Source organism: Papaver somniferum, chromosome 8 (genome assembly GCF_003573695.1).
Source record: "Papaver somniferum cultivar HN1 chromosome 8, ASM357369v1, whole genome shotgun sequence".
NCBI classification, from domain to species: domain Eukaryota; kingdom Viridiplantae; phylum Streptophyta; class Magnoliopsida; order Ranunculales; family Papaveraceae; genus Papaver; species Papaver somniferum.
In genome coordinates, this window is record NC_039365.1 from 130,896,370 (window position 1) to 130,924,275 (window position 27,906).

A 27,906-nucleotide genomic window follows, 5' to 3' on the forward strand; every position below is an offset into this window, starting at 1 on the left:
CCTTATCGTCATCACCTGTTAATCCCGATCCCTTTTTCCTTCCCCAGTTGATGGTGCTCGAGTCTTTTTCCTGAACCAAACATATCCCCACTTTCTCTTGGTCGTTTTTCTCTATTATACATTCAGGCATCACATTTGTGCTCTCTCTCTCTCTCTCTCTCCCTCTCTCTCTAAAATTCGTCCATCGCCTGCCAACTTCAAATCTGACCGGCACCGGTACTCATCTCTCTCTCTCTCTCTCTCTGGTTTATCGAAAATGTAAATTAAGGAATATTTGGATTTAGGTTTTCTTTTTATATCGGATCTAGTAAAATTTCATTTAAATCTATGAACATAAAGTATATGATCTGTATCTATTTGATGTTTGTGCAGAGAAATACTCATTAGATCTGGTGAGATAGAATGGCTATGGTGGATGAACCACTGTATCCAATTGCAGTTTTGATAGATGAGTTAAAAAATGAAGACATTCAACTACGTTTGAACTCCATCCGTAGACTTTCTACAATAGCAAGAGCTCTCGGTGAAGATAGAACAAGAAAGGAATTAATTCCATTTCTTAGTGAAAACAATGATGATGATGATGAAGTACTTCTTGCAATGGCTGAAGAATTAGGGGTTTTTATACCTTATGTTGGAGGAGTTGAATATGCTCATGTTTTGCTTCCTCCTTTAGAGACTCTTTGTACTGTTGAAGAAACATGTGTTAGAGACAAAGCTGTTGAGTCTTTATGTAGAATTGGAGCTCAAATGAAGGAGAGTGATTTAGTTGATTGGTTTACTCCTTTAGTCAAGGTTACATTTCTCTTTGCCTTTTTTTGATATTCATTTTTATACGCGATTGCTCTTTTTCTTGTCTTGCTATAATTAATTTCATTTATCATGTCTTTTTTCTCTTCTTTCAGAGACTGGCAGGCGGGGAGTGGTTTACAGCTCGAGTTTCTTCGTGCGGGTTGTTTCCCATTGCTTACCCTAGTGCTCCAGAAATGTTGAAGACAGAACTCAGGTCTATCTACAGCCAGTTGTGTCAAGATGACATGCCAATGGTCAGGAGATCCGCCGCGTCCAACTTGGGAAAATTTGCTGCAACAGTTGAACAAACTCATTTGAAAAGTGATATCATGTCAATATTTGAAGATTTGACACAGGATGGTATGGAAATCTCTTCACACTTGTTATTTTTTGGAAATACTGTTACCCGCAAATCTTGATGTATTGCAACTGGTCAATGTTGACATCGTTCTTTTGACAAGGCTGGATCCAATTCCGGTGTCTTATGTTAGTTTCAATCAGTACTATTAAAAGAATAGCTTTAAAATTACCAATTATGCATTAAATTATCTTATTACAGATCAAGATTCTGTTCGACTATTGGCTGTCGAGGGTTGCGCAGCACTTGGAAAACTTTTGGAACCTCAAGACTGTGTGGCTCACATCCTCCCAGTTATTGTTAATTTTTCACAGGTATGCTTGTGATTTTTATCCATTACTTTTGGATTGTCTATTCCTTTTTCTGTTTTGGCTTCTGCTAATGGATAGCATTGGTTCTTCTGCATGACGCCTTGATAATCGTGATTTTTGGTTTTATATTTCTTAAGTTTATGATTGTATATTGATCTGCTTCTTCGTTACGAGGGAAACTTCTATGCATTGAGAACATTATCACAATCCATTGTTAAAAAGAATACTTAAGTTGCAACCCCTCTTGTTCTACCTCAGCTGTAATGATTTTTCTTAGGGTCAAATACTGAGTATCAACCATTATCAAGGTTAAAGGGCACTCCACTTTCTAGGTTTTGCCATGTATACTTGGACACCATGTGAGACACTTCGAACATTACACGGGTTACTTGCATTTCTGGTGTGTATGTCAGATGCTGTGTTCTTTGGGCTTACTGATAACTATGTCTGAACGCAAAATATAAACATAAGTTAATGTATTGCATATTTATGCGTATTTTATGTTGGATATTATCTTCATTTTAAGAAAATCAACTATAACCAAATAACAGAGCAATTTATTTACTGAGAGCAAATGTGTATGTGTATAGCCAAGTCCCTGGTTAGCTATGGTTCTTCGTGTCCGCGGTGTATACAGGCACCCATGTCTTTGTTGCATAGAATATGAAATGGGTTCTTATTTGGAAGTTCATTTATCTTCGAAAAGAAGTGTGTCAACTTGCACAATTTGATATGTGAGCGAAATCTGATTTTATCTACAACCTGGTTCTAGTGAGAGACTTAGGAAGAGGTATTGCAAGAGCTGTATGACCAATTAAGATGAACTGGTGAAATTACTCATTGAAATCCATATTTACCTTTGTGTGGATCCGAGAACGATTCTGGTGTGGTGTGAAGCCCACTAATGGAGTTTCTATTGCCAACCGAGGTGGAGAATCTTTTCTATTTAGGATTTGATCAGAACTTCTTTTTCAACAATATAGTTTTTGGCACTTGACCAATAGCTTGTAACTCCTAACCTTCAGATATACATCTGATGGTAGTGTTTGAAACCTGAACTTTGTTTACTTTTTTTCTTTTTTCTTAACAGGATAAGTCTTGGCGTGTCCGCTATATGGTTGCCAATCAATTATATGAGCTTTGTGAAGCTGTTGGGCCAGAACCTACCAAGTAATTCCCTCTGTCTAGTGAATTCCGTGGCTTAGATTTACTTAACTATAATCTGGATGGTTTTGGACTAACACTTGTTTACATTTCTGGTATCTCTGTGAATGTTATCATCGATGGCAATTGCAAAATCTGAAGAACGGATTTGGTTCCAGCATATGTTCGGCTACTTCGGGATAATGAGGCTGAAGTTCGAATAGCAGCTGCTGGAAAAGTGACAAAATTTTGCCGAATCTTGAATCCACAACTTGCAATTCAGCATATTCTTCCTTGTGTAAAGGTACATATTCTTGTGACACAATTCTTTTTCTGTTTTTAATGCTTAGTTGTTCTTACTGCTTACCAGCGATTCACTGCTCCACCCTGCTAACTAAGTCATGTTACTTCATGTAGGAATTGTCATCAGATTCTTCCCAACATGTTCGCTCTGCTTTGGCTTCTGTGATAATGGGAATGGCACCAGTATTAGGAAAGGTGAGAATGTAAAAAATCAACGTTGAAGTATTTATCCTTTTGTCTAATAAATATAATGATAATGAGCCCACCGATCATTCATTTATAATTTTAACTCATCCTTCCCTGAGGTTTCGCATAATAAATACATCTCATTCTGTCTTTTTGTTTGTCAAACAACTGTACTATTGTTGGAAAATACAGTAACATACATTGTTTGTTGTATTTTTTCACGTGCTAGGTAATTTGTTACTAAAATATCTTCAGATTTGCTTTTCCTGGCGCTGGTTTTGGTCCTTGTGACGATAGTCAATTTCCTAGGTTTTCCCTTCTATTAGAGAATGTCATTTGTCGCTGATTATTAGAATATCTTAAACCATGATTACTCTTCAGTTAATGTTTCAATCTCCTTGATTATCGATAATGCATAATTCTCAAATTAACTCACATCAACTGTTAAACATGAGTGTTTGTGATTGGTGCAGGATGCTACAATTGAGCAACTACTTCCAATTTTTCTTTCTCTCCTGAAGGACGAATTCCCTGACGTCCGCCTCAACATAATTAGCAAGCTTGATCAAGTCAATCAGGTGGGGTGGTTTGAAATCTCATTTTAACTCCACTTTTGGGTGTTTGGAGTCTCTAAATTTATTTTTTTGGTGCCATAATTTTATCTTGTTTTTTAGGTACTGTTTTTCTTTGCAGTTCTTCCACATCTGGTGGTTTTTGTAGCTTTAGTTTGGTGTCTGTTATTCTTGTGGAGTTTCATATGTTTTGATTTCTTCATTAAGAACAATTAGGGAGAATGGCTTCAATGCTGAATGGATCTTAGATGGTCTATTCCTAGTTTATGCTCTTTTCGGCAATTCAGGAGTTTTGCTATGCTGTCCTTGCAGGTGATTGGAATTGATCTATTGTCCCAGTCGTTGTTACCAGCCATTGTTGAGCTAGCAGAGGATAGACACTGGAGAGTTCGTCTTGCCATAATAGAGTATATCCCCTTATTGGCAAGTCAATTGGGTGTTGGATTCTTTGATGATAAACTTGGTGCACTTTGCATGCAGTGGTTAGAAGATAAGGTTCGTCAACTGGTCTATTGCGTGCAAAACTATATAAGATACATAAATAATTTTTTTTTGTTTTTTGTTTTAAGATCTTTTATCGTTTTATTTGTTATTCTCTTGTATTGTTCTAACCTTTGGGAATGATTCTTATATTTTACTTAACTTTTTCTGGGGATTAACTTATAGACCCAGTTGAACAATATCATGTAACTACCTTGTTCATCACGCCTGGCTAGTATTCCTTATCATTTTTTAAATGCAGGTATATTCGATTCGTGATGCGGCTGCAAATAACTTAAAACGCCTCGCTGAGGAATTTGGTCCAGATTGGGCAATGCAACACATTATTCCACAGGTTGGTTGCGAGTTTGTTGTGTTTCGAACTCTATTCTTGCCGTCAATTATGTCACTCAGAGACTGTCTTCAGAAAGTGTTTTTCTTACTAGTGTGTGGATAAATGAGCTGAGATATCTTCTGACAGGTTTTGGAGATGATAAAAAACCCACATTATCTATATCGTATGACAATTATACATGCAATATCTCTACTTGCTCCAGTCATGGGCTCAGAAATTACATGCTCAAAACTTTTGCCGTTGATTGTGGATGCCTCCAAGGATAGGTAAATGAAATAATGTTTTTACCAATTTCTTAATTTTGTTGTGCGTTATAATATTTCGCGAACAAAATGAACAACTTTCATTTACTTATTACTTGTTCAATGCTTCTTTCCTTTCAGGGTACCCAACATCAAATTCAATGTAGCTAAGGTGTTGCAGTCACTGATTCCCATAGTTGATCAATCCGTGAGTGTTGCTAACTATAAGCATTTTCTTATTGTCCATCTCTTTACCTATATTATCCTACAGCAAGTCGGTCTTTTAGAGAACAAAGAATATATCTGTTGTTTATCTGATGATGATTGATGATCACGTGTCTCAGGTGGTGGAGCAGACAATTCGTCCATGTTTGGTTGAGCTGAGTGAGGACCCAGATGTGGATGTCAGATTTTTTGCTAGCCAAGCACTTCAATCAAGCGACCAAGTCATGATGTCAAGTTAGGAGATATTTCCTCCTAATTTAGGATTTTTGTTTTTGATCTGAATTTTCAAGATTGTATATTGTGTTATACTCTGCTGTTACAGCCTGGGCTAACAGGAATTCTGTTCGTTACAGCTTATTTTTACCCCCACTCACTCCCTCCCTGTACTTTCAACTGATTTGGGTCCATTTGTATCTATATGTTTAGTAATAGAGATGTTTTAGCTGGATCTTTCCACGACAATTAATTATTCTTATGGCCCTGGAAAATACTCCCCGATTGGGGTAATCCCAAACTAATTGGGGTGTACAGAAATTTAAGTGGACTTAGGTAGGGCTGAACATGGTGTCGGTTAACCGTTGGAAACCGACCGAACCAGACCAATAAGCAAGAAACCGAACCAAACCATTTAGAATTGGATTGGTTTGGTAAAAAAAGTTGAAAAATCGACATTACTGGTTTGGTTTTGGTTTGACCTGAAAACCGAACCAACCATTGGGGAACCGATAAATATAGACCGTGTATAACACACTTTTAAACCTAATTTCTAAACCTACGCTACACATTTTCTTTCTCTTCTTCTCCTCTTCGTAAACAGTCTCCAGAAGTAAAAACCCTCGTCATTTTCTACACCAGTCCACCACCATCTCCAGCCATAATGAAACCACCACCCTAGTCCAATCTTCTCTTCGTATTTCTTCTTATTCTTATTCTTCTTATTCTTCTTCTTCTTCTCAATCTTCATTTTTCTTCTTCTTCTTCTCAATCTTCTCAGTTCTCAGATGTACTGAAATTCTCAAACTTAGAAACATCTTCTCACTTGTCACATAACCAAATCGATTATCTAAGTCGACTGTTTTCATCATTTCAAGGTACTTCAACTCGATGATGATGATAATTTTGCTTATTTAAGCTTATAATTTATAATTTTAAAAACTAGGGTTTACTAAAATTGATTTTGCATAATTGATTTTGCAGGTTCCCTTTGATCCAATCATGGAGGATTCACAATCAACACCCGTTAGTTCCTATTTCTCAACTAGTTTGGGTTTGATTCTGGTTTTGATAATTAGTTTGTGAAATTTGGATTATCAATTTTGCTATATAACAACTAATCATAATAGTAGAGCAGCAGTAACATAACAATGAACATAATAACAGTGAGCAAAACTTCTGTAGTTTGTTTTTTTGTTTGCCAAATTGCCTTAGGCATATGTAATTTCTCTTGAGTAGATTTGTTGTGTTTATTTATTACAGCACTAACCTTGGGTTTCTTAGTGACCCTTCTTGTTTTGTTTTGCAACTGTGCTTGTGATAGTGAATAGTGATGTATATAAATTATATGGTCTGCCAAATGGTACTGGCACTTAGTGAGTTATGTATTGCAATTTACTTCTATTATGTATGTCTTTATATCATCAGTTCAACTTTACAATAGTATATTTTCTATTGGGTTAAGCTATATTGGTTTGTTGATTGGCATTTTGTTAGTGACTCAGCTTTTATGCAATGGAAGATTGTGATGTATAGGATTAGTGACTTATATATACATGGTAAGAACTTAGAACAGATTGGTGCAGGTCAAAATGCTTCACCGTTGATTTTTTAATGAAACACTTCTCTTAGTTCTCCTCTTTAACTTCTTTTTAGAAGCAAAGCGCATCATCCTGTTGATAAAGAATTAGGATTGAAGTTTCTTCTTGGCCAGTTAGGAATTGGTGGTGGTTATTTGAGAACAGAACTAATGGATCTTGTAATGAGGGACTTTAAGGCTCTTTTTGAAGAATACTGGGATGTCCAAATGAGTGCTGGAAACTCAACAGTTGTAACAGATAGTAGTGGTGGTAATACTGTTGGCGCTGAACCAGATGATGAAGGAGATTGTGCTGCAGCCGCCCTTATGGCAGAGAGAGCAAGAGAAGAAGAGGAAAGTTTTGATGATAAAGGAAAAAATGAGCTGGAGACTTATTTGAGAGAGAAACGAGAACCGTGGAAAGAGAAAGTTTCTTTTGATATCTTAGGTTGGTGGAAGACGAACTCGACTAGGTATCCTACTTTGGCACTAATCGCAAGAGATATATTGGCTATACCCATCTCTTCAGTGGCATCCGAATCTGCCTTTAGCACTGGGAGGCGTATTCTCGATCCATATCGAAGTTCTTTACTTCCCACAACAGTTGAGGCATTGATTTGTGCTCAAAATTGGTTGAAGACGCCGATTGATCTTGATATTTCTTCCTTGGGACCAGAAGAGGAAGTTAGTTCAGGTATTATTTCATTTGTTAATTTGTTTGTAGAATTTTTGGACACTCACTGTATACTACTGATCGTGCATTTGTTCATTGCAGAATTTTTGGACTCTCTCTCTAAATCCATGTTCGTAAACATAACAGATGATGATGTTGAGGACTAAGGAGTACCAAGGTAATTCATGATAAGTAGAAATATACCTGAATTAGATTTTGTGGATGTTAGTTGATTAATGCAGTTGATTATAATGATGTTAGTTGATTAATATAATTATAATGATTGATGTTAGTTGATTAATGCAGTCAGCAACCCTGGAAAGTTGAAGCTATCAGTTGATTTTGTGGATGCATGGAAAGTGTCGATGTTGTTTAGCTGCTATGGAGACTGTGGATGCTTAGGTAGAACCGGCTTAGTTTACTCTTTTTTTTATATAAGTTTTGGTGAAACTGAAAGAAGATGTAATCTTTATCTTTTGAATTGTGTTTAAGAATGTTATGAATTTGGATTGTGTATGGAACGTGAATGTAGGTAGGTTTGAAAATCTTTGAACTATGTTTTTCCTTTTTAGATTTGAACTGTCAGTTTCCTGAAACTGACATAGCATCCGGTTAACCGGTATCCAATTAGAATTAACCGAAACCGGCTAGAACCATTAAGAAACCGAACCAATGGTTAATGGATTGGTTTGGTTTACATTCTTAGAAACCGATAGTATTGGTTTCGGTTTTGGTTTGGCTGGAGCCGAAACCGACCATGAACAGCCCTACTTAGGAGCAAGGATGAGGGGTCTCACAAATGGAGAGTTACAAAATTACCCTTGATAAATTTTAATTAAAATTAACCTAGTGCCAACATGAGTTTCATTTCATCTTCTCGTTCTTTCTCTACCATAACGACCTCTCCATTGTTTTCGAAAAATTTGTATTCATCGTCGGTTGATCCTCCTTGACATACTGATGAGACATACTGATGATTAGGATGATGATGGAATTCATGATGATAGAGAAGATGAAGTCCTTGAAAAAGATAATGAAGAAAATGAACTTCTTGAAGAAGAAATGGTCCAGAAAAAAAGGGTTCAGGTTGAACAAATAGCAGAAGGTTCAACGGCTAAGGACAAGAAACCTAATAAACCAATTGATTGCCACATGCCGCTCCCTCACATGAAGAAGACTGAAAAACCAGGTGACCCACTTTTTGGGTAACTCGAAGATGGTGGACATGTGTTATTCGGATACAAAAACTCGTTCGAATCTACTATACAGACTGAAAAACCAGGTGACCCACTTTTTGGGTAACTCAAAAATGGTGGACATGTGCTATTCGGATACAAAAACTCGTTCGAATCTACTATACAGTGGCAATGCTGAGATTGTATGTTTGTGATGAAGGTTGGTTATAGAAACAAGAAGCTGAATCTAAAGACGTTGAGGAACACATACAGTGACAACATTGATATTTTTGAAAATGAAGTGTGGAAGAAGTGTGGGTCAAGGCAACTGCGACCACTTATTTTCTATACATCTTGGCCAACTGTGTCTTCCTCGATAGTGCCGGAAACTCGAGGGAAAATATCTCTAACTATTACATCCCCTAAATGAGGTGCATAAGTATTCATGGGCAACTGTGGTGGTTGGTCACTTAAATAGAGAGTTGACAAAGGCTCCAGGCTATATTTTTCTTTTTTTATCGATCAGTAGTGGGAATTGAACCCGCGACCAACTGGGCTAATGCAGTTGGTTAAAAGTTAAATAAAAAAGAGTGCCAGAATCTAAGTCTATTCAAGTTAATTCAATTGACTTTGTCATTTATATTTGCCGGATTGTGTACTTACAATGAATTCTTTCCATACCTTATGTTGGCATAGATTTGGATATATGAGCACTTTCCGTTGTTGGTGAAGGCCAATTAATGGTTTATCAAAAGTGATTGTAGTAGTGGTAAAAACAGGGTCTTTTCAGACTTGTGAAGGTAACAAAATTTCTAGATTTAAATAAAATTTAGGAAAAATAGCAAACTGAAGTAAAATTTTATGGAGAAATAGGGGTTAAGATTCCACCAATCAACAATACTTATGTGATCTAAATTTTTTTACTATGCAATTTAAATAATTGGGTTGATTCTAAATATTGCCAAGAGCAGATTTTCCAAAATATCAAATGTTATTCACAAGTATAATGCATCAAGAGTCTAAAACTAAGCATGCATTATCAAGGGAAAACACAGTTGATTAATAAAAACCATTTAAATCATTTTTATCAATGCAATTAATCATATAAAAATATTGCATAAATTAATAAAATAGAGATTACCACATAATTATTGTGAGAATGGCTTCCTCTGTCACCCCTGGGATTGGGTTTAGCTCCTCATCTCAAAAACACACTCACAAGATGTATTCATGGCTAAATAAGTGTTTTTATTGATGAAAATAATTGATAATTGAAGTTTGTAACGCTGTTGTACTGTTGCAGCGTCACTGTTACAAAGGGGTAGTGCTGAAAATAATCGGTAGAACACAAGTGTTGTATAACAACGACACAGAGAGCTCGCTGTTTGCACTGTTGAAGAACTACGACCCGCAGTGGACAGTCGATGTCACTGTTGATAAACGACGGCCTTGGAGAGTCTGTTCTTCACGTTCTTCCTCCTCGCAGCAGCAGCAACAACAATCAATGGTATCTTCCTTGTTTCGGCTCTGAACTCTCTCCTATTTCTCTCTAAACTTTTCTAACCCTTTTTATGACTTGAAACCACTCTTATATATCCCACAGACCCCAAATATCTCGTATAAATTCCGACTTTTTCTTTTCTTTTTCTTCTCTGCGCTGTTGAGAGAATAATCCCTTCTGTTGAGCTTTTTCACGTGCTGTTAGCTATAAAATAGCTACCAAACTATTCCCTAGACTTGAATAAGACCGTGTACATGTTAATCCATCGTCAAAGTCCTCCAGAAATCTCTCAAAAATCTTTGAAAGTGCACAACAGGACACGTCTCTCTGTTTTAACTTTGATTGCTTCTCCCGGATATTCTAGCCCAATTAAGCCCATGAAATCATCCATACTAGAATTTTATATCCATATCACGTCCAGCCCAATCAATTTCCGGTGTTTAATCTCCCTAAAACAGCTCCAACAATCGGATCAAAATTCAACAGCGATATGCATGGCCTTTCCCGCCAAAAACCAGTATTTGAAATTTGAAGAAGACCTCCCCCTATTCAGTTCTGGTGTCCCTTTAGCAGCTGCCTGGAAATGGGTCACCCCTTAGTAATTAGGTTACCCCTTATCCAAAGTGAGAGTCCGTATAGTAATTTTCTCCCACGAGCGCAAAAACCACTTTCTTAGCCAATTTCGCCGCAAAAGCTTATTTCTCCGGAAATACCTACAGGGACATAAAAAGCCATAATAAGTACAAAAATGGGTACTAACACAATATACAATGGGGCTATATTAGACACATAAATGCGTCTATCAAATACCCCCAAACTTATTATTTGCTAGTCCTGAGCAAATCAAATAGAAAATAAAATCCTAACTCACTGTCGCAGGCATCGTCGATTGCATTTAGCGTATGCAATAAGCCTTTAAACCCCTAGGTGGCCCTAGTGGCCGAGTTATAGTCTCGGGAGGGCTTACCAGAGATATACCCACAAAACCTTAATACTCCAGACCTTAGCTATCTACGCAGAACCTTGGAAGGCACTAAAGAATCTCATTGGTTGGCATACTTATTGACTACAGGAAGAAGTACCCTGATGCGAAATTCCAATTGATGTACACGAGTTTGCACTCAAGCATACTAAAATTCATATAAAGTGACAGAGCTCTACTCAGATAGTTGCACTATGGACATCATATTCGGAGTCAAAACTAATCACATGGATAGATCAAGAAGATGGATATAGAAAACATAGATGGTTTTGATGTTTACTAAGTGAACGACGTTTCCCATATCTGTCTGAAGGCCTCCGCCAAAATGAACCTATCCTAATGGATTGAGATACTAGTCTGACTAATATCAACACACTGGCATATACAAGGGTACCAGTGGTCGATAACCTAACTCTAGGTCAACACAACTGGCATATACAAGGGTACCAGTGGTCGACTTTATTGAATTTATTCCTTTTGGTCAAATGGTCTGGTCTCAATTTTTTTTTTTTTTTCATGGTATCTCAATCACTCTAATTCACCCTAGCATTGGTAACAACTTGAATCGTGGGCCCCACCTATCACTTAGAGAAACATAGTTTAAAAACAAAATAAAATAAAAATAGAAGTGAAAAGGACTCAACGAGATATGGTGAAACTATCATGTTATTTCTAACACCTGAGCTCTGTGCTTTTATGAATAGACTCTTTTAGATGTTTCCATCTAATCAGATTGGTTCCTCAAACTCCTACAATCAAAATGCTTCCATCCACTTAGATTAGTTAGTGCAATCCTCAATAGGCATAAATTTCTAGGCTCTGGAGTTTATTTATTTATTGCAACTAAAAGCTAACAAAAAGTTTCTTCCCCACCCCCAAACTTAAATCTAACATTGTTCTCAATGTTTCTCATGAAAGAACAGTACCAAGAATATAAGTAACATGAGGAAATAGTAAAGAGAGAGTTCGGAAAGATAGTACCTGAGTGAAGTGAAACCAAAAACTGAATATAGAAATTATACAACATACAAATCACCTCGATGGTCAATCAAGGGTAAACAGGGTCCTCCAGAGGGACCTCCTCAACATCACCTGTAGGAAAAGGCTCTAAAAAGGGCTTCAATCGCTGACCGTTAACCTTTGAAGAACTACTACCATCCAGTGTCTCGATCTCAACAGCTCCATGAGGAAAAACAGTACGGACCACAAAAGGATCGGTCCACCGAGAGCGCAGTTTCCCGGGGAATAGATGCAAACGAGTGTCATACAGAAGAACTTTTTGACCTGGAGAAAATGACTTCCGTAATATGTTTCTATCATGCAAAAGTTTCATTTTGTTCTTATACTCCTTCGCACTATCGTAAGCATCTATACGAATTCGTCCAACTCATTGAGCTGGAGTTTCCTATGGGCTCCTGCCTTGTCAAGTGAAAAATTTAGCTGCTTAACAGCCCAATAAGCTCTGTGTTCTAACTCAACAGGTAAGTGACATGCCTTGCCATAAACAAGCCGATAAGGCGACATTCCAATGGGGGTCTTAAACGCAGTACGGTAAGCCCATAAGGCATCAGTAAGCCTAGACGACCAGTCTTTCCGATTAGGATTAACTGTTTTCTCTAATATACGTTTTATCTCCCTATTGGAAACCTCTACCTGACCACTAGTCTGTGGATGATCGGGGTAGCTATCTTATGTGTAATACCATATTTCTTCATCAGAAGTCTAAAAGTCCCATTACAAAAGTGCGACCCTCCATCACTAATTATAGCTCGCGGTTACCAAAACGTGTAAGTATATTATTTTTCAAGAACTCAATCACAACCCTATGGTCATTGGTTTTACACGCAACCGCCTCAATCCACTTAGAGACATAGTCTACGGCGACAAGGATGTATAGGTTACCAAAAGAATTAGGAAACGGACCCATAAAGTCAATACCCCACACATCAAAGACCTCAACAATTAAAATAGGGTTCAAGGGCATCATGTTCCTACGGGAAATGGTTCCTAATTTCTGGCATCGTTCACAAGTAACGCAGTAACTGTGGGAATCTTTAAACAACGAAGGCCAATAGAATCCACACTGCAATATCTTAGCAGCAGTTTTCTTAGCACTAAAGTGACCCCCACAAGCATGATCATGACAAAAGGAAATAATACTGGACTGGTCACTCTCAGGTATACATCTCCTAATAATCTGGTCTGGGCAATACTTAAATAAATAAGGATCATCCCAAAAGAAGTGCTTAACCTCAGCTAAAAATCTAGAACGATCTTGTTTACCCCAATGTTGGGGCATTCGACCAGTAACAAGATAGTTCACTATATTCGCATACCAAGGTAATTGGGTAACAAAGAACAATTGTTCATCAGGAAAGCTATCCCTTATAGGAAGGGAATCATCTGGGGAACTAACAACTAGCCTAGACAAGTGATCTGCTACAACATTTTCGGCACCCTTTTTGTCTCTAATGTCTGGAGAAAACTCTTGCAACAACAGAATCCACCTAATCAATCTAGGTTTAGTATCCTTCTTAGACAAAAGATATTTTAAAGCAGCATGATCAGTATATATGATCTTAGAACCTAAGAGATAGGGTCTAAACTTGTCTAAGGCAAACACAATGGCTAATAGTTCCTTCTCGGTAGTGGTATAGTTCAACTGGGCATCATTCAGAGTTTTGCTAGCATAGTAAATCACATGAAGTAACTTATTTTCTCGCTGACCTAGCACAACACCAATAGCATAATCTGAAGCATCACACATGATCTCAAAGGGTAGGTTCCAGTTGGGTGCCTGGACTATGGGGGCGGTAGTGAGTAATGACTTAAGCTTCTCAAAAGCCTCTAAACAAGCATCATCAAAAACAAACTTAACATCTTTTGCAAGCAAATTGCAAAGAGGTCTAGACATCAAGCTAAAATCCTTAATGAAACGACGATAAAAACCAGCATGTCCTAAGAATGACCTAATATCTCTTACGGTTTTTGGGACCGGTAAAGTTTTAATAAGGTCAACTTTTGCTCTATCCACCTCTATACCCTTTGAAGATACAATATGCCCTAGAACAATTCCTGAACGAACCATAAAGTGACATTTCTCCCAATTAAGCACTAAATTCTTTTCCTTACACCTAGTCAAAACTAATGACAAATGATGCAAGCACTCATCGAAAGACGAACCAAACACTGAAAAATCATCCATAAAGACCTCTAAGAACCGTTCTACCATGTCAGAAAATATGCTCATCATGCAACGCTGAAAAGTCGCTGGGGCATTACATAGCCCGAAAGGCATGCGTCTATACGCAAAGGTACCAAAGGGACAGGTAAAAGTGGTTTTCTCCTGGTCTTCTGGGGCAATAACGATCTGATTATATCCAGAGTAGCCATCTAAAAAGCAGTAGTGACTATGTCCAGCTAATCTCTCTAGCATCTGGTCGATGAAGGGAAGGGGAAAGTGGTCCTTCCTAGTGACCTTGTTCAATTTCCTATAGTCAATACAAACACGCCAACCCGTGGTCATTCGGGTCGGGATTAACTCATTGTTATTATTCTGGACTACAGTAATACCAGATTTCTTGGGAACAACCTGAACGGGGCTGACCCACTTACTGTCTGAAATAGGGTAGATAATTCCTGCATCTAATAGCTTAAGAACCTCAGTTCGAACTACTTCTTTCATATTGGGGTTTAGTCGACGTTGCATCTCCCTAGAAGGTTTGGTGTCTTCCTCTAAATAGATCTGATGCATACAAACAGTAGGACTTATACCCTTAATGTCTGCTATGGTCCACCCTAAAGCTTCCTTGTTGTTTTGAATGACGGTTACTAGCCTACTTTCTTGATCTCTATCCAAGTCGGAAGAAACAATCACAGGTAAAGTCTCAGACGGGCCTAAAAACACATACTTCAGGGTATCTGGCAATGGTTTTAGGTCCAACTTAGGAGGCTTTTCTAAAGAAGGAACTAGGGTAGACTTAGAAACTGGTAGTGGTTCGAACTTAGGTTTCCATCCATTACTAGTATCTAACAAAGGGCTTGAATCTAACAAAGCATCACCTCATTAATTACATTATCATCATCAAAATCAATCCCAAAGTGAGCTAGGCATTTTTCTAATGGATCTTCTAACAAAGTGTTTGGTAATGACTCCTCGACTAATGTTCCTATCATGTTCACCTCTTCTATATTCGAGTCATCTAGTTCAGAGGGTAGCTTACTAATATTAAAAATATTCAGCTCAATAGTCATATTACCAAAAGACAAATTCATAATACCATTTCGACAGTTAATGATCGCATTGGATGTAGCTAAAAACGGGCGACCTAAAATCACTGGTATTTGGTTCTCTGGGTCAGGGACAGGTTGGGTATCTAGGATAACAAAATCCACTGGATAAATAAACTTGTCAACCTCTATGAGAACATCCTCGATCACACCACGAGGAACTTAACGGACCTATCAGCTAACTGGAGTGTTATCTGGGTAGGTTTCATCTCACCAAGTCCTAGCTTAAGGTACACATGGTATGGCAGTAAGTTCACACTGGCTCCTAAGTCAAGCAACGCTTTCTCAACACGGTACTTACCTATTGTACAAGAATGGTAGGGGAACCTGGGTCTTTATACTTAGGAGTAGTGGTATTCTGAATAATAGAACTCACATGACTAGCTATGAAGGCTTTCTTCTGGACACTGAGCTTACGCTTTCGCGTACACAAGTCCTTAAGGAACTTGGCATAAGAGGGAATCTGCCTAATTGCATCTAATAATGGAAGGTTGATATTAACCTGCTTAAAAACCTCCAATATATCATTAAAGTTGGACTCCCTCTTAGTCGGAACTAGCAGCTGGGGAAACGGGGCTCTAGGAACAAAGCCGGGCTTAACAGGACCCTCATTGGTCTCTTTGGAGACTCTATCAGTCTCCTCATTTTCTGGCTCAGCAGGGTGAATACAGCATGTTCACTATCAGGCATGGCGACCTTGTTGTCAACTTTCTTTCCACTCCTAAGGGTTGTGACAGCATTCACATGATTGTACGATTTCTCTCCTTTTGGGTTGGGATCAGTACGACTAGGGAACCTTCCATCTTCTCTCTCACTTATGAACTTAGCTATTTGTCCTACTTGAAGTTCTAATTTGGCAAGACTCTGGGAATTATTCTTCAATTCTTGCCTAGTTTCTTGTTGAAAGCTCATGTGGTTCTTTGTTAGCATTTCATGGTTATTTGCTAACATAGTGAGAGTATCCTCTAAGGTAGAGATCTTTTTCTCGGAAGTGTTCTGAAACTGGGTTTGACCTGAAGAGTTCTTAAAACCAAAACCTGGGGGAGGCTGAGAATTGCTAGACTGGCCTTGACTCTGGCCCTTAGACCAAGAGAAATTAGGATGGTTTCTCCAACCAGGGTTGTAGGTTTCTGAGTATGGGTCAAACTTCTGACGGTTCTCAAACCTAGCATTGTTATAGACAGCATGGGCTTGCTCTTCACTAACCTGACCTTCCCAAAATGAATTATCAGGCTCTATTCCACAACTAGAGACTTGAGAGGCTCTATTAGGTTCAACAAGGGACCTATTTTTAGACTGGCCCATTTCCAAAGCTTCTAACCTTCTAGATAAAGCAGCAAACTTAGCATCTGAACCAAAACTTGTATCTACCACATTGGTGCTACTTCTATTGACCAAGAGTCTTTTAGGGGGTTCAACACAAGATTCCCATTGTTGGGATTTTTCAGCGATAGCTCCTAAGAAGGTAAAAGCATCATCAGCATTTTTACTAGTGAACTCACCAGCGCACATAGACTCAACCATGGCTTTGGTCGAATAGTCTAAACCATCATAAATAATCTGTACAAGTTTCATATTATCAAATCCATGGTGAGGACACTGAGATAGGAGATCATTGAATCGCTCTAAAAACCTATAAAGAGACTCTCCCTCTTGTTGCACACTAGCACTAATTTTCTGCCTAACAGCTGCAGTTTTATGCTTAGGGTAGAATTTCATATAGAAGGCAGCGATAAGTTCCTGCCATGTTTCTATGGATTCAGACGGTAGGTTGTTAAGCCAGGTCTTGGCTTTATCTCTCAAGGAAAAGGGAAACATCTTAAGTTTCAAGACTTCATCGGTAAGGTCCTTTATCCTAATTGTCCCACAGATTTCCTCAAAGTCCCTAATATGAAAATAAGGGTTCTCATCATCTTTTCCTAAGAATATAGGTATCATTTGAAGAATACTAGGTTTTATCTCAAAATTAGCCGTAGTGGCTGGCAATTTAATGCATGAAGCTCGGTTGGTCCTAGTTGGGAACATGTAATCTTTCAAAGTTGCCATAGCTGGCACAACAGAAGTACTAGGAGTACTTTCCTCACAAAGAGACAGATTCTCAAAACAGAAGTTTCCAAAAACAGGGCTCTCAAAAGAAGAATCTTCGAGCTCCCTGCTTAAATCAGAAGAACTACTAGGTTTTTCGCTAATCAATCGACCTAGAGTATCTCTTTTCCAAGCCCTAACAAAATCGGGCATACACTAAAAAGAATTCAAAAAGAAATAAAAATCCTAACATGAAGGTTCTAGCAAACACACAGCAGGATGACTCGACTTTACCACAGCAAACCTAAAGATTTCTAGCAAACAACAAGCATGATGGCTCCACTTAGATTGTTTCTAGACCAGCTTCTAATCCTTCGAAAGGGAATTCGTTACAATTTGAGCAAACCCCTCTGGAATCAATCCGAGTTAAAGCAAGTTGAATCGAGGCGAGGGAAGCTCAGAGGAGCTTTGATACCCAAAACATCACCGATCCAATGCGGCGCAGTCACGCATTCAACTCGCAGAAACCTTCAAGAACTTCGAGGTGTGCTTAAAAGAGTAACCAATATTTTTCGAATGATCGTCCTGTTAAGCTCGATAACCTATAGGTCTCTTTCTAGTCCAAATTTTAGGCTTAGGTTCGCTTTAGGTTTCGTTTTCCTAAGGCGGGCAAGAAGGGAGCGGTGATGAAATCCGAACCCTTATCTTATATGGTCCAGTCCTTGCCCTTTACTAGGAATTTAAAAACAGTCCATATTCAAGTCCTCAGCATATATTCACCTTAAGGAGTCCAGTAACCCGCTTGCAGGAGATTCGCGGGTGTTTAGAATTTTACCTCCCGTACCAGACGGGCGAAGAACCGCTGAAGTCGACTCGGGCCACGACTCCTATGCCGTGTGCGAACCCGAGGGGCCGAGACGATATTGTAATCGTCGTCCTTCCCTGCAAACAGTTTATATTTAAGGGTACCCTTCCGTAGGGTTTAAAAATAAAAATAAAAATGTCCCAAAATTAATGTCCAAAGTCCATAAAAAAAATACAAAAGAAAAGAAAGTCTAATAAAAAAAAATTACAAAAAAAATGTCTCTCTTTTTTTTTCTCTCTTTTTATCAAAATAAATAAATAAAATTCTTCTTCTTTCGCTCCTTTAGCTTTGCTTTTCGCTCCCAAACTTTAAGTAAATCACCACAAGCTTTGGCAAAATTGTCTTTAGCTCCAATCTTCAAAAATCTGCAAGGAAACAAAAAAAAAACAAAAACGTAAAGAAGAACAAAAATAATAAAAATAATAAAAATCTAAAAAAAATGCTAACTAAACACAGGTCCGCGTCGGCGGCGCCAAAAATTTGATGGTTTATCAAAAGTGATTGTAGTAGTGGTAAAAACAGGGTCTTTTCAGACTTGTGAAGGTAACAAAATTTCTAGATTTAAATAAAATTTAGGAAAAATAGCAAACTGAAGTAAAATTTTATGGAGAAATAGGGGTTAAGATTCCACCAATCAACAATACTTATGTGATCTAAATTTTTTTACTATGCAATTTAAATAATTGGGTTGATTCTAAATATTGCCAAGAGCAGATTTTCCAAAATATCAAATGTTATTCACAAGTATAATGCATCAAGAGTCTAAAACTAAGCATGCATTATCAAGGGAAAACACAGTTGATTAATAAAAACCATTTAAATCATTTTTATCAATGCAATTAATCATATAAAAATATTGCATAAATTAATAAAATAGAGATTACCACATAATTATTGTGAGAATGGCTTCCTCTGTCACCCCTGGGATTGGGTTTAGCTCCTCATCTCAAAAACACACTCACAAGATGTATTCATGGCTAAATAAGTGTTTTTATTGATGAAAATAATTGATAATTGAAGTTTGTAACGCTGTTGTACTGTTGCAGCGTCACTGTTACAAAGGGGTAGTGCTGAAAATAATCGGTAGAACACAAGTGTTGTATAACAACGACACAGAGAGCTCGCTGTTTGCACTGTTGAAGAACTACGACCCGCAGTGGACAGTCGATGTCACTGTTGATAAACGACGGCCTTGGAGAGTCTGTTCTTCACGTTCTTCCTCCTCGCAGCAGCAGCAGCAGCAACAATCAATGGTATCTTCCTTGTTTCGGCTCTGAACTCTCTCCTATTTCTCTCTAAACTTTTCTAACCCTTTTTATGACTTGAAACCACTCTTATATATCCCACAGACCCCAAATATCTCGTATAAATTCCGACTTTTTCTTTTCTTTTTCTTCTCTGCGCTGTTGAGAGAATAATCCCTTCTGTTGAGCTTTTTCACGTGCTGTTAGCTATAAAATAGCTACCAAACTCTTCCCTAGACTTGAATAAGACCGTGTACATGTTAATCCATCGTCAAAGTCCTCCAGAAATCTCTCAAAAATCTTTGAAAGTGCATAACAGGACACATCTCTCTGTTTTAACTTTGATTGCTTCTCCCGGATATTCTAGCCCAATTAAGCCCATGAAATCATCCATACTAGAATTTTATATCCATATAACGTCCAGCCCAATCAATTTCCGGTGTTTAATCTCCCTAAAACAGCTCCAACAATCGGATCAAAATTCAACAGCGATATGCATGGCCTTTCCCGCCAAAAACCAGTATTTGAAATTTGAAGAAGACCTCCCCCTATCCAGTTCTGGTGTCCCTTTAGCAGCTGCCTGGAAATGGGTCACCCCTTAGTAATTAGGTTACCCCTTATCCAAAGTGAGAGTCCGTATAGTAATTTTCTCCCACGAGCGCAAAAACCACTTTCTTAGCCAATTTCGCCGCAAAAGCTTATTTCTCCGGAAATACCTACAGGGACATAAAAAGCCATAATAAGTACAAAAATGGGTACTAACACAATATACAATGGGGCTATATTAGACACATAAATGCGTCTATCACCAATTCCAACATCAAAATCAAGGATGACTTATTGAATGACCAACCTAGAAGACGCAAGTAAAAATTCATAGTTAGTCATGAGAAGGCTATGCCTCAAAAGATGATCAACATGCGAGTTGCATTAGACAACATGACTGCGATGAGATAATCTTCGGTCTATATCGGTTAGAGAAAAGACCACATACTTGTAAGGTTGGATTAAGTGGCATTTTGCAATAGTCCCTTGTTTTTACCCTATGGATTTTCGATGTATGATCCTTCTCGGATAATATATGCGACAACTTAGTTATGTTCAAGAAGAACCCAATCCCAGTAATGAACCACTCTTTAAAGTGGAAAGGGAGGAGTGTAGCACGTCCCAAAGAGATATTGAGGTAGTTTATTCTCCAAAGACAGAAACTTCTCACTAGGATGAGAGGCGTTATCGTAGAGTTAATGTGAGCCTTTTGGAACTTGTGACCGACGGTTATGAAGCTCATAGAATTTATATGGTGTGGTGCTCTCACATTGCTCATCCTCGTATAATTCGGGAAGAAAATTTTCAACCGGCTCGGAAGAAGAAGAACACCGTGAAAGACCCAACGAGTTTTAAGAATTTTGTAAGTACCATGGCTCTCTTACTTTTTTGAGATTCATGTAGAATACTGAATAAATTTATCGATCGTTTGTCTGAAGACCCTTGTGAAGATGATGTGTTGCGCGAGAAATAAAGGAGATCTTTTGTCGGTTGAAGAACAAGTTAAGCACATTGACTTTGTTAGCAATGTTGATAATGAAGATGCTACCGAAATATTCCATCGAGCAAGTCTTGAACTGAAGAGGCCCCGTAGTCATAGAGGTGGGTCCCATGGAAGCCAACAAAGCGATGTTGTTAAAGGAGGTCGGAGTCGAGGTCGTGCTGGTGGTCGTGGTAGTGAATGAGAAGATGTTGTGTTGTACTTGATAGACAATTGTATTAAGGTTCTTTATGTTTGGAAAAAATATCTTTATGTTTGCTTGTAATCGAAACATCAACTTTGTTTTATTTCTAGTAGTTGAATGTGGTTTGCCTAGTTAAATTATGTTAACAATTTTGTTGTTTCAAGATCAAAGTGGTTTAGGTGCAGATTGATGACCATGACGATACAATTTGTGCATCTACCTGTGTCGTCACAGTATTAAGAATACGAACCCGATGATACTGGATTAGTCATCATGTTATCAAAACTGAGATCATGACGACCAAAGTTTCTTAAAATCGAATCTTTCATGAATGAAAACATCCTATAGGTCGTCAAGGTGTTAACATTACGAGCATGACGACCAATTTGTAGTCGTCATTTTGTAAAATAATTATCATGCCGACCATTGATAGATGAATATCAGTTTTTCCCGTAAGAAAATATGATTTTAGTCTTCGTGATAACAAATTTACTACCTTGAAGAATTTTTGATAGTCGTCATTTTATGAAACTTTAACTATGACGACCAACTTTGATTAAATATGACCCTTTACTGGATGAAAACATCGTATTAGTTGGTATCATGTTAATATTACGATCATGACGATTGATACTAGTTGTCATTTTAAAGTAAAGTAAACCATGTCGAAGTATTCAAAATTAAAATTTTTGCAAGTACAACTCCATTGATTTACTCTCACAATGGCTAGTTCTTGACACCATCCTATGATATACTTGTTTTCTCCACCAAACCACATACACCGAGTTTTCATATACTCTACAAAGATCACTTCATCATCTACTCTTTCTAACTCACTTCATATATCTACATAAAAGCATGACATCATTTAACTCAAGTGAAGATTTTGTCATATCAAAACATGGTACAATGAAAAAAGGCGTGAATATTTCCAAGCCGGAAGGGTTGAACCCGAAACCTTTTAAGATGAGTATATATATCCAATATGTTTGAGTATATGGATATGAAAAGAGAAGATATCTGCAACAAATTAATGGTAAGTACCAAGTTATCCAAAACGGCATAGTTGATTTTATAGCTATCCAATAACGAATCTTTTATCACACCCATTTAAGCTTGTCGATCCCACAATATTAAAGTATTTTAGAGTTTCTTTTACATAAGTCAAATTTTTTGTGTTAGATCATTGCTCGGTCGAACTCTCAAGTGTTTATATCTCAAGCTTGTTGTCCAATTTAGTTGATCAAAACTTTATCTTAATTTCTAGTCTACTTATAGCTATGTCTTGGATTAGGATAGAAGTGTGTAGTTGAGCATTAGACTTCACGACATTCACCATTTGAAGAAAAGGATCTACTGAAGACTTTGGAGGAACTTCGACGACAAAAGTTATGTGGCGACTAAAAACTATCTATCACTCAGAAGTATATTCAATTCCATCTACTAATGAGACTAAGTCGTATAGCTATATAGACTTTATGTTATACACATTGAAATTTCTAGTCGAGTTTATCTCATTAATATAATTCTCGAAACATGAGTTTAAAATTTAGAATGATTCATCATCTACTTGAAAACTTTAGTTATGAACAATTCATTTGTTGGGAACTAAATATTAAGTCAAGATGGTCAGGTGAAAATTACCTTGAACATCTTACATGATTTGTGTGAGACAATCATTTGATGTTAACTTGGGATGTTTCGTATTGATCAAATAATCATTTTAAAATTACTTGAAGCTAGTGGTATGTGTAAGATTACCATTGTTTTTCTTCTAAGGATGTTTCAAATCGATTATCTAGAATTTTAGAACTACTACCAAAGTCTGGATATAGCACAGTATGCGTACCCAATATGCGAACTGTGAAATATTAGTTGGGTCTGGAACTCTTGTTTGCGAATAGTGTTTACGAACGAGTTTATCTGCATGGGTCCGGAACTATAGTTTGCGAACGAAAAAACTAGGTAAGGCCCGGAACGGTGGTTCGCGAAATCAATGGTTAGGTTCTAAAATCAGCAAGTATGACAACTTGTTCACATACTCTGTATGCAAACTAAATTGTCTATACTCATGAACTCAGGTTCATTTGTGAACTCTGTTTGCCAACTAAAGTCCCTGAATTTTCAATGCCTTTAAGGTATGCGAACTTGGTTTGAAAACCGTGACATTATGTTCATGAATTGGTTCTTGTATACATAATTTTTACACATACAAACCAAGCCGAATATATTTAAAATGCTTCACATACATTTTCCATGAAATATTAAGCATTTGAACAACTCTCTTAGAACACATTTAGATACATTTTATCATCTATAAAATTGGTTGATTATCAGATTGAATCTAGAAGTGATTGATGAAAATAGCTGAGCTAAAAGTGTTCATATGGCTAACTTCGATTATCTGTTATTGAGCCAACTCATTATAGACATTTAGGTACGGTTCATCCATATCTGAATACACGTATATTTCATTTGCGTGTATCAAGTTAAACCATTTAAGGGTGTAGAATGATTGTTTTTTTTCCTAAGCAAACTTAGCTTGAATCTTAAGTCAGGTTTTAATCTAACGGTGAACATTGATTGCTTTGCTAATAAGATGTCTTAGCTTTGATTGTAAGCAACCATGATTTGAAAGACTATATAAGGAGAACATATGGGAAACCTAATCCCAACACTTCCGTGTGTCCTAGTTGCAAACTAGAGTTGATTATCTCTTAACCTAGGTTTCCAGTTCTTCTGAAAACCATTACTAGGTTTATCGACTTAAAGAATTCGCTTGGGATTCGTGAAGCCAGGTCCAACTATTTTATCTGTGGTTGCGTATCCTGATCTTACTATTATATCGTATTGAGTTTAATCTTCTCTAAGATTATCTCGATATTTATCTCTGATGGGTAAGATATAAAAAGTAATTACAACAGTTATTCGTCTCAGACTTTTGTGATTCCGCAATAACTTCTTATGTTAATCAGTTAGGTTATTGTGAGGTGACTAATATTCTAGGATGCTCTTCCGAAGACGTAAGACCGGATTATTAGTTGTGTTTCCCGTTCACCTTTATCTTTTTCTAAAGACGGAAACCAAAAAGGAATAGACTGTGGGAGACAAATTTGTTTATAGTCTTTGACTTTGGGTAGTAGCAACTCCTGGGATATAAAGGACGTTATCTAGGGGAATCAAGTGCGCAGGATCTTGCGAGATTCAAGAGGCGTAATGAATGCGACTGTACCTTAATCAGTGTGATACTTGGTTAGGGCTCAACTACATTCCAGCCCGAAGTTAACTTGTAGTACGCTAGAGTCTGTAGCGGCTTAATACAATGTGGTGTTCAAGTCTGTACTAGGTCCCAAGGTTTTCCTGCATTTTTGGTTTCCTCTTTAACAAAATTTATGGTGTCTGTGTTGTTTATTTTCCGCATTATATTTTCTTTATATAATTGAAATGTCACAGGTTGTGCGTTGATCAGTCACAGTTGATAAATCCTACCTTGTTTGTTGGATAAAACTTGATTGATACTTGGATATTGGTCTTTGTGCTATCCAAGTTATTCTCACACCAATTAGGTTCACGGACTCATATCTGTTTGATTACTGATTATGTTGAGAAAGAGATAAAGCATATTTTTCTTTGATTGAGTTTCATTAAGTTGTTACTCTCGGGAATATATTGGAGTTTAGTCCATCAATATTTCCGAACGAAAAAGTTGGGTGTGGTTGTTGTACCCCCGCGTTTTCAGTTTGATCTTCCATTATAACAACTCTAACAAAGTAAGTTTGTGTTTGTGTTTTTGTAGGAGAAAATCGTAAAAAGGCACTGCTTGGAGGAAAAGGGAGAAGTATTCACATTTGATTAAAACTATATCATATATTTACATACATAGATATTTATGCGATTAAAATCATTTATATGATGATATCATATTCAAATGACTTTCCTTCTTTTTTAAGGTCATTATAAAGTGGGTTTTAAATAACTATTTTTATTAGATATATCAAACCCAATGCATCACAGTAAGAGAGAATGAGGAGAGTTCCAAACATTTGATTCTCACTTTTTACATTAGTATTTGTTTAAGAAGGCCCGACACCACTTCAAGAGTTATTCTCCTCCCATAGTTCGATCTAAGTTTCTTTTTTCAATTGTTTCCAAGTTGAAGACAACTTTTGACTGATACGGGAGTGGTGATGAGCATTAAAATCAGGGGCTTAGCTATTGATGTAGCTCTGTTGTCTCTCCTTAAGCATCATTTTCCTAGTAACTAGGATTCTACATATTATTGTGTTATTCAAGTATAAGGATGAGAAAAAAAATTGATTGGCTCTGTTACAATGGTTGTAATAAAGTTAAAACGCAAAAAGAGAAAACTTGTTATTTTTTGCTTATGTAGTTAAAATAGGTGCATCATATGGGACTTAAGGATCATGACACATAATTGTGACCGTTAAAATTTTTTCATGTTTTTTCTGGAGAGACAATTACTCTCTAAGGCTAACTAAGATGGCTCTCCAAATTCAAGATTCAAGTTGCCGACACTTGGTTTGATACTAGCCTTGGCCACTATAATAATTTAAGTTTGGTGCCGATAATGGTTGGATGCCAACATCTGAAATGTTAGATATTAATTTATAAAAAGGATCTGATAGTTCATGATCGGTGCACTCAATAGTTTGGCGCAAGTAGACGAGTCGTTAAATTTTGACTCATAAAATCGAATTTAATAATTCAGATTTTAACGAGCCCTATAGTTACGAGTAAAAAGTAAACTATTTGTGCACCCAATCATTGGGAGTAACAAACTTGGTTCAAGATCACGTCAAGCACTCTATTGAACACTAGCTTGAATCAAGGAATTCCACGCATTTTAGGTTAAACTTGAATATTGGAGAGCCATATGGTTAGCCTAATTGGATACATACCCTTCATTTTAGTGGTCTATGGATATTCAACCTCCAAGGATATTTCTTAAATTAAACCTACTGGCTTCTAAAAGAAAGGACAGATAGTGTTATTAATTTCATTAATACCCTCTCTTATTTTTTTTTCCCAAAGCATAAATATTTTATTAAATATTAGAGAAGTATGTTACATCGGTAGCCATTTTGTATTGGAGATCAAATGGTGGAGCATGCCACCATACTCCAGAAATATACAACCTGCAAACAGACTTGGTTAAGTAATCTGTTGCTTTGTTACAAACACGAGGGACATAATTAAACTGCCAGTGAATATATGTTTTACAAAACTTAACGCACTCACATAAAAGAGAAGAAATTTTCCATGTTAAAGGAACCTTGTTAAAGGTGCCATGATAAAGGAACCTTGTTATTTATAAACAAAACTAAACCCTTGGCATCTGACTCAAAGAAATCTTGACTCCACTCTTGAGAATGTGCCCACTTCATAGCTTAAAAAGCATCCAAGGTCTCCGCTTGATGAGCATGAACCACTCTTTTTAAGTCTCTTTTTGCTGCAACATATTGTCTTGCAAAATCCATTGTTGGTATAGTAATGCCCGCTAGAAGGAATAAAAACCTTATGAAAACAAGCGTTTATATTTAATTTTAGAATACCAGGTGGAAGATGTTTCCAATAATGAGTAGGAACAACAAACTGTCCAGAATGCAATGAATGCTAAAATTGGGAATGCATGATATGCCGATTAGATAAATATGAATAAATATAAAATATGACAATATTAAGATTAGTTCCTAATATCCTAAAGGGTAGCTGCTATAACATGAAAAAAAGAAGTTACAGTAATAAAGTTGATTGGAGAATCCAGATAATCCCAAGAACTGATTCATGAATGGGTATTAGGATATTGTTGTAATTGTTGGTGAAGATATGTGAAGCAAGCTGTCCAGATAACCACAAAAAATGGGAATTTGAGAAGAAAATGAGTCATATCTTCAGTTTGATGGGTTGTACCCAACCGATGATGATCACTTGCAATTCCATGTAAATGGTGCAATAAATCATTCACATGTAAAGCATTATGACTAATTTTCCATAAAAATATCTGCAACTTATAAGGAATGGGTGTTTTTCATAACATAAGCCATAAATTTGGTAGTGTAAATCAAAGTTGAAGTGAGATAACCAGGTGTACTTCAAAAATGATTATAAGCGGATTTGGTTATCAAAGATACATGTATAGGTGAGAGGACAAATAAAAGTACCTGCTTACTGCAGACGAATTGGAATAGTCAAATTCGCATACTGTGTTATATCCAGACGATGGTTTAATGGTTCTAAACCAATCAGTACGCATACTGTGCTATATCCAGACAATGGTTTAATTGTTCTAAACTCCCATTTAAATCATTGAAACATCCTTAGAAGACGACAATAGCTGTCTCACACAAACTATTAGCTTATAAGTAATTTTCAAGTGATCGAATGATCAATACGAAACATTCTGAGTCTACATCAAATGACTGTCTCACACAAATCATGTAAGATGTTACAAGGCGATTTTCACATGATCATATTTGTATAATGTAAAAATCTATATAGCTATACAACTTAGTCTCAATAGGAGATAGAATATAATAGATTTCTGAGTGATAGATAAGTTTTAGTCTTCACATAACTTTTGTTGATGTAGTTCCTCCAAGCTCTCCTCAGTAGATCTTTTGTGAAGTCTAAAGCTCAACTAC

General features: G+C 37.0%; 1 protein-coding gene across 1 annotated transcript; it reads left to right on the forward strand.

Annotated features, from left to right (window-relative positions):
- Nucleotides 1-59: 59 nt before the first annotated feature.
- Nucleotides 60-5,433, forward strand: LOC113303065 (serine/threonine-protein phosphatase 2A 65 kDa regulatory subunit A beta isoform). The gene is made up of 13 exons (XM_026552051.1): nucleotides 60-216; nucleotides 373-795; nucleotides 906-1,152; nucleotides 1,352-1,464; nucleotides 2,552-2,631; nucleotides 2,767-2,908; nucleotides 3,022-3,102; nucleotides 3,567-3,671; nucleotides 3,978-4,160; nucleotides 4,408-4,500; nucleotides 4,627-4,766; nucleotides 4,884-4,950; nucleotides 5,087-5,433. The coding sequence occupies exons 2-13, from the start codon at nucleotides 403-405 to the stop codon at nucleotides 5,204-5,206; spliced, it is 1,764 nt and encodes a 587-aa protein (XP_026407836.1). The 5' UTR covers nucleotides 60-216; nucleotides 373-402; the 3' UTR covers nucleotides 5,207-5,433.
- Nucleotides 5,434-27,906: the final 22,473 nt, after the last annotated feature.

Coding starts and splice junctions, on each gene's coding strand:
- LOC113303065 (XM_026552051.1), top strand. CDS start 403: ATGGCTATGGTGGATGAACCACTGTATCCAATTGCAGTTTTGATAGAT. Junction 1,153..1,351: donor TGAAGATTTGACACAGGATG/GTATGGAAATCT, acceptor ATCTTATTACAG/ATCAAGATTCTGTTCGACTA. Junction 4,161..4,407: donor TGCAGTGGTTAGAAGATAAG/GTTCGTCAACTG, acceptor TTTTAAATGCAG/GTATATTCGATTCGTGATGC.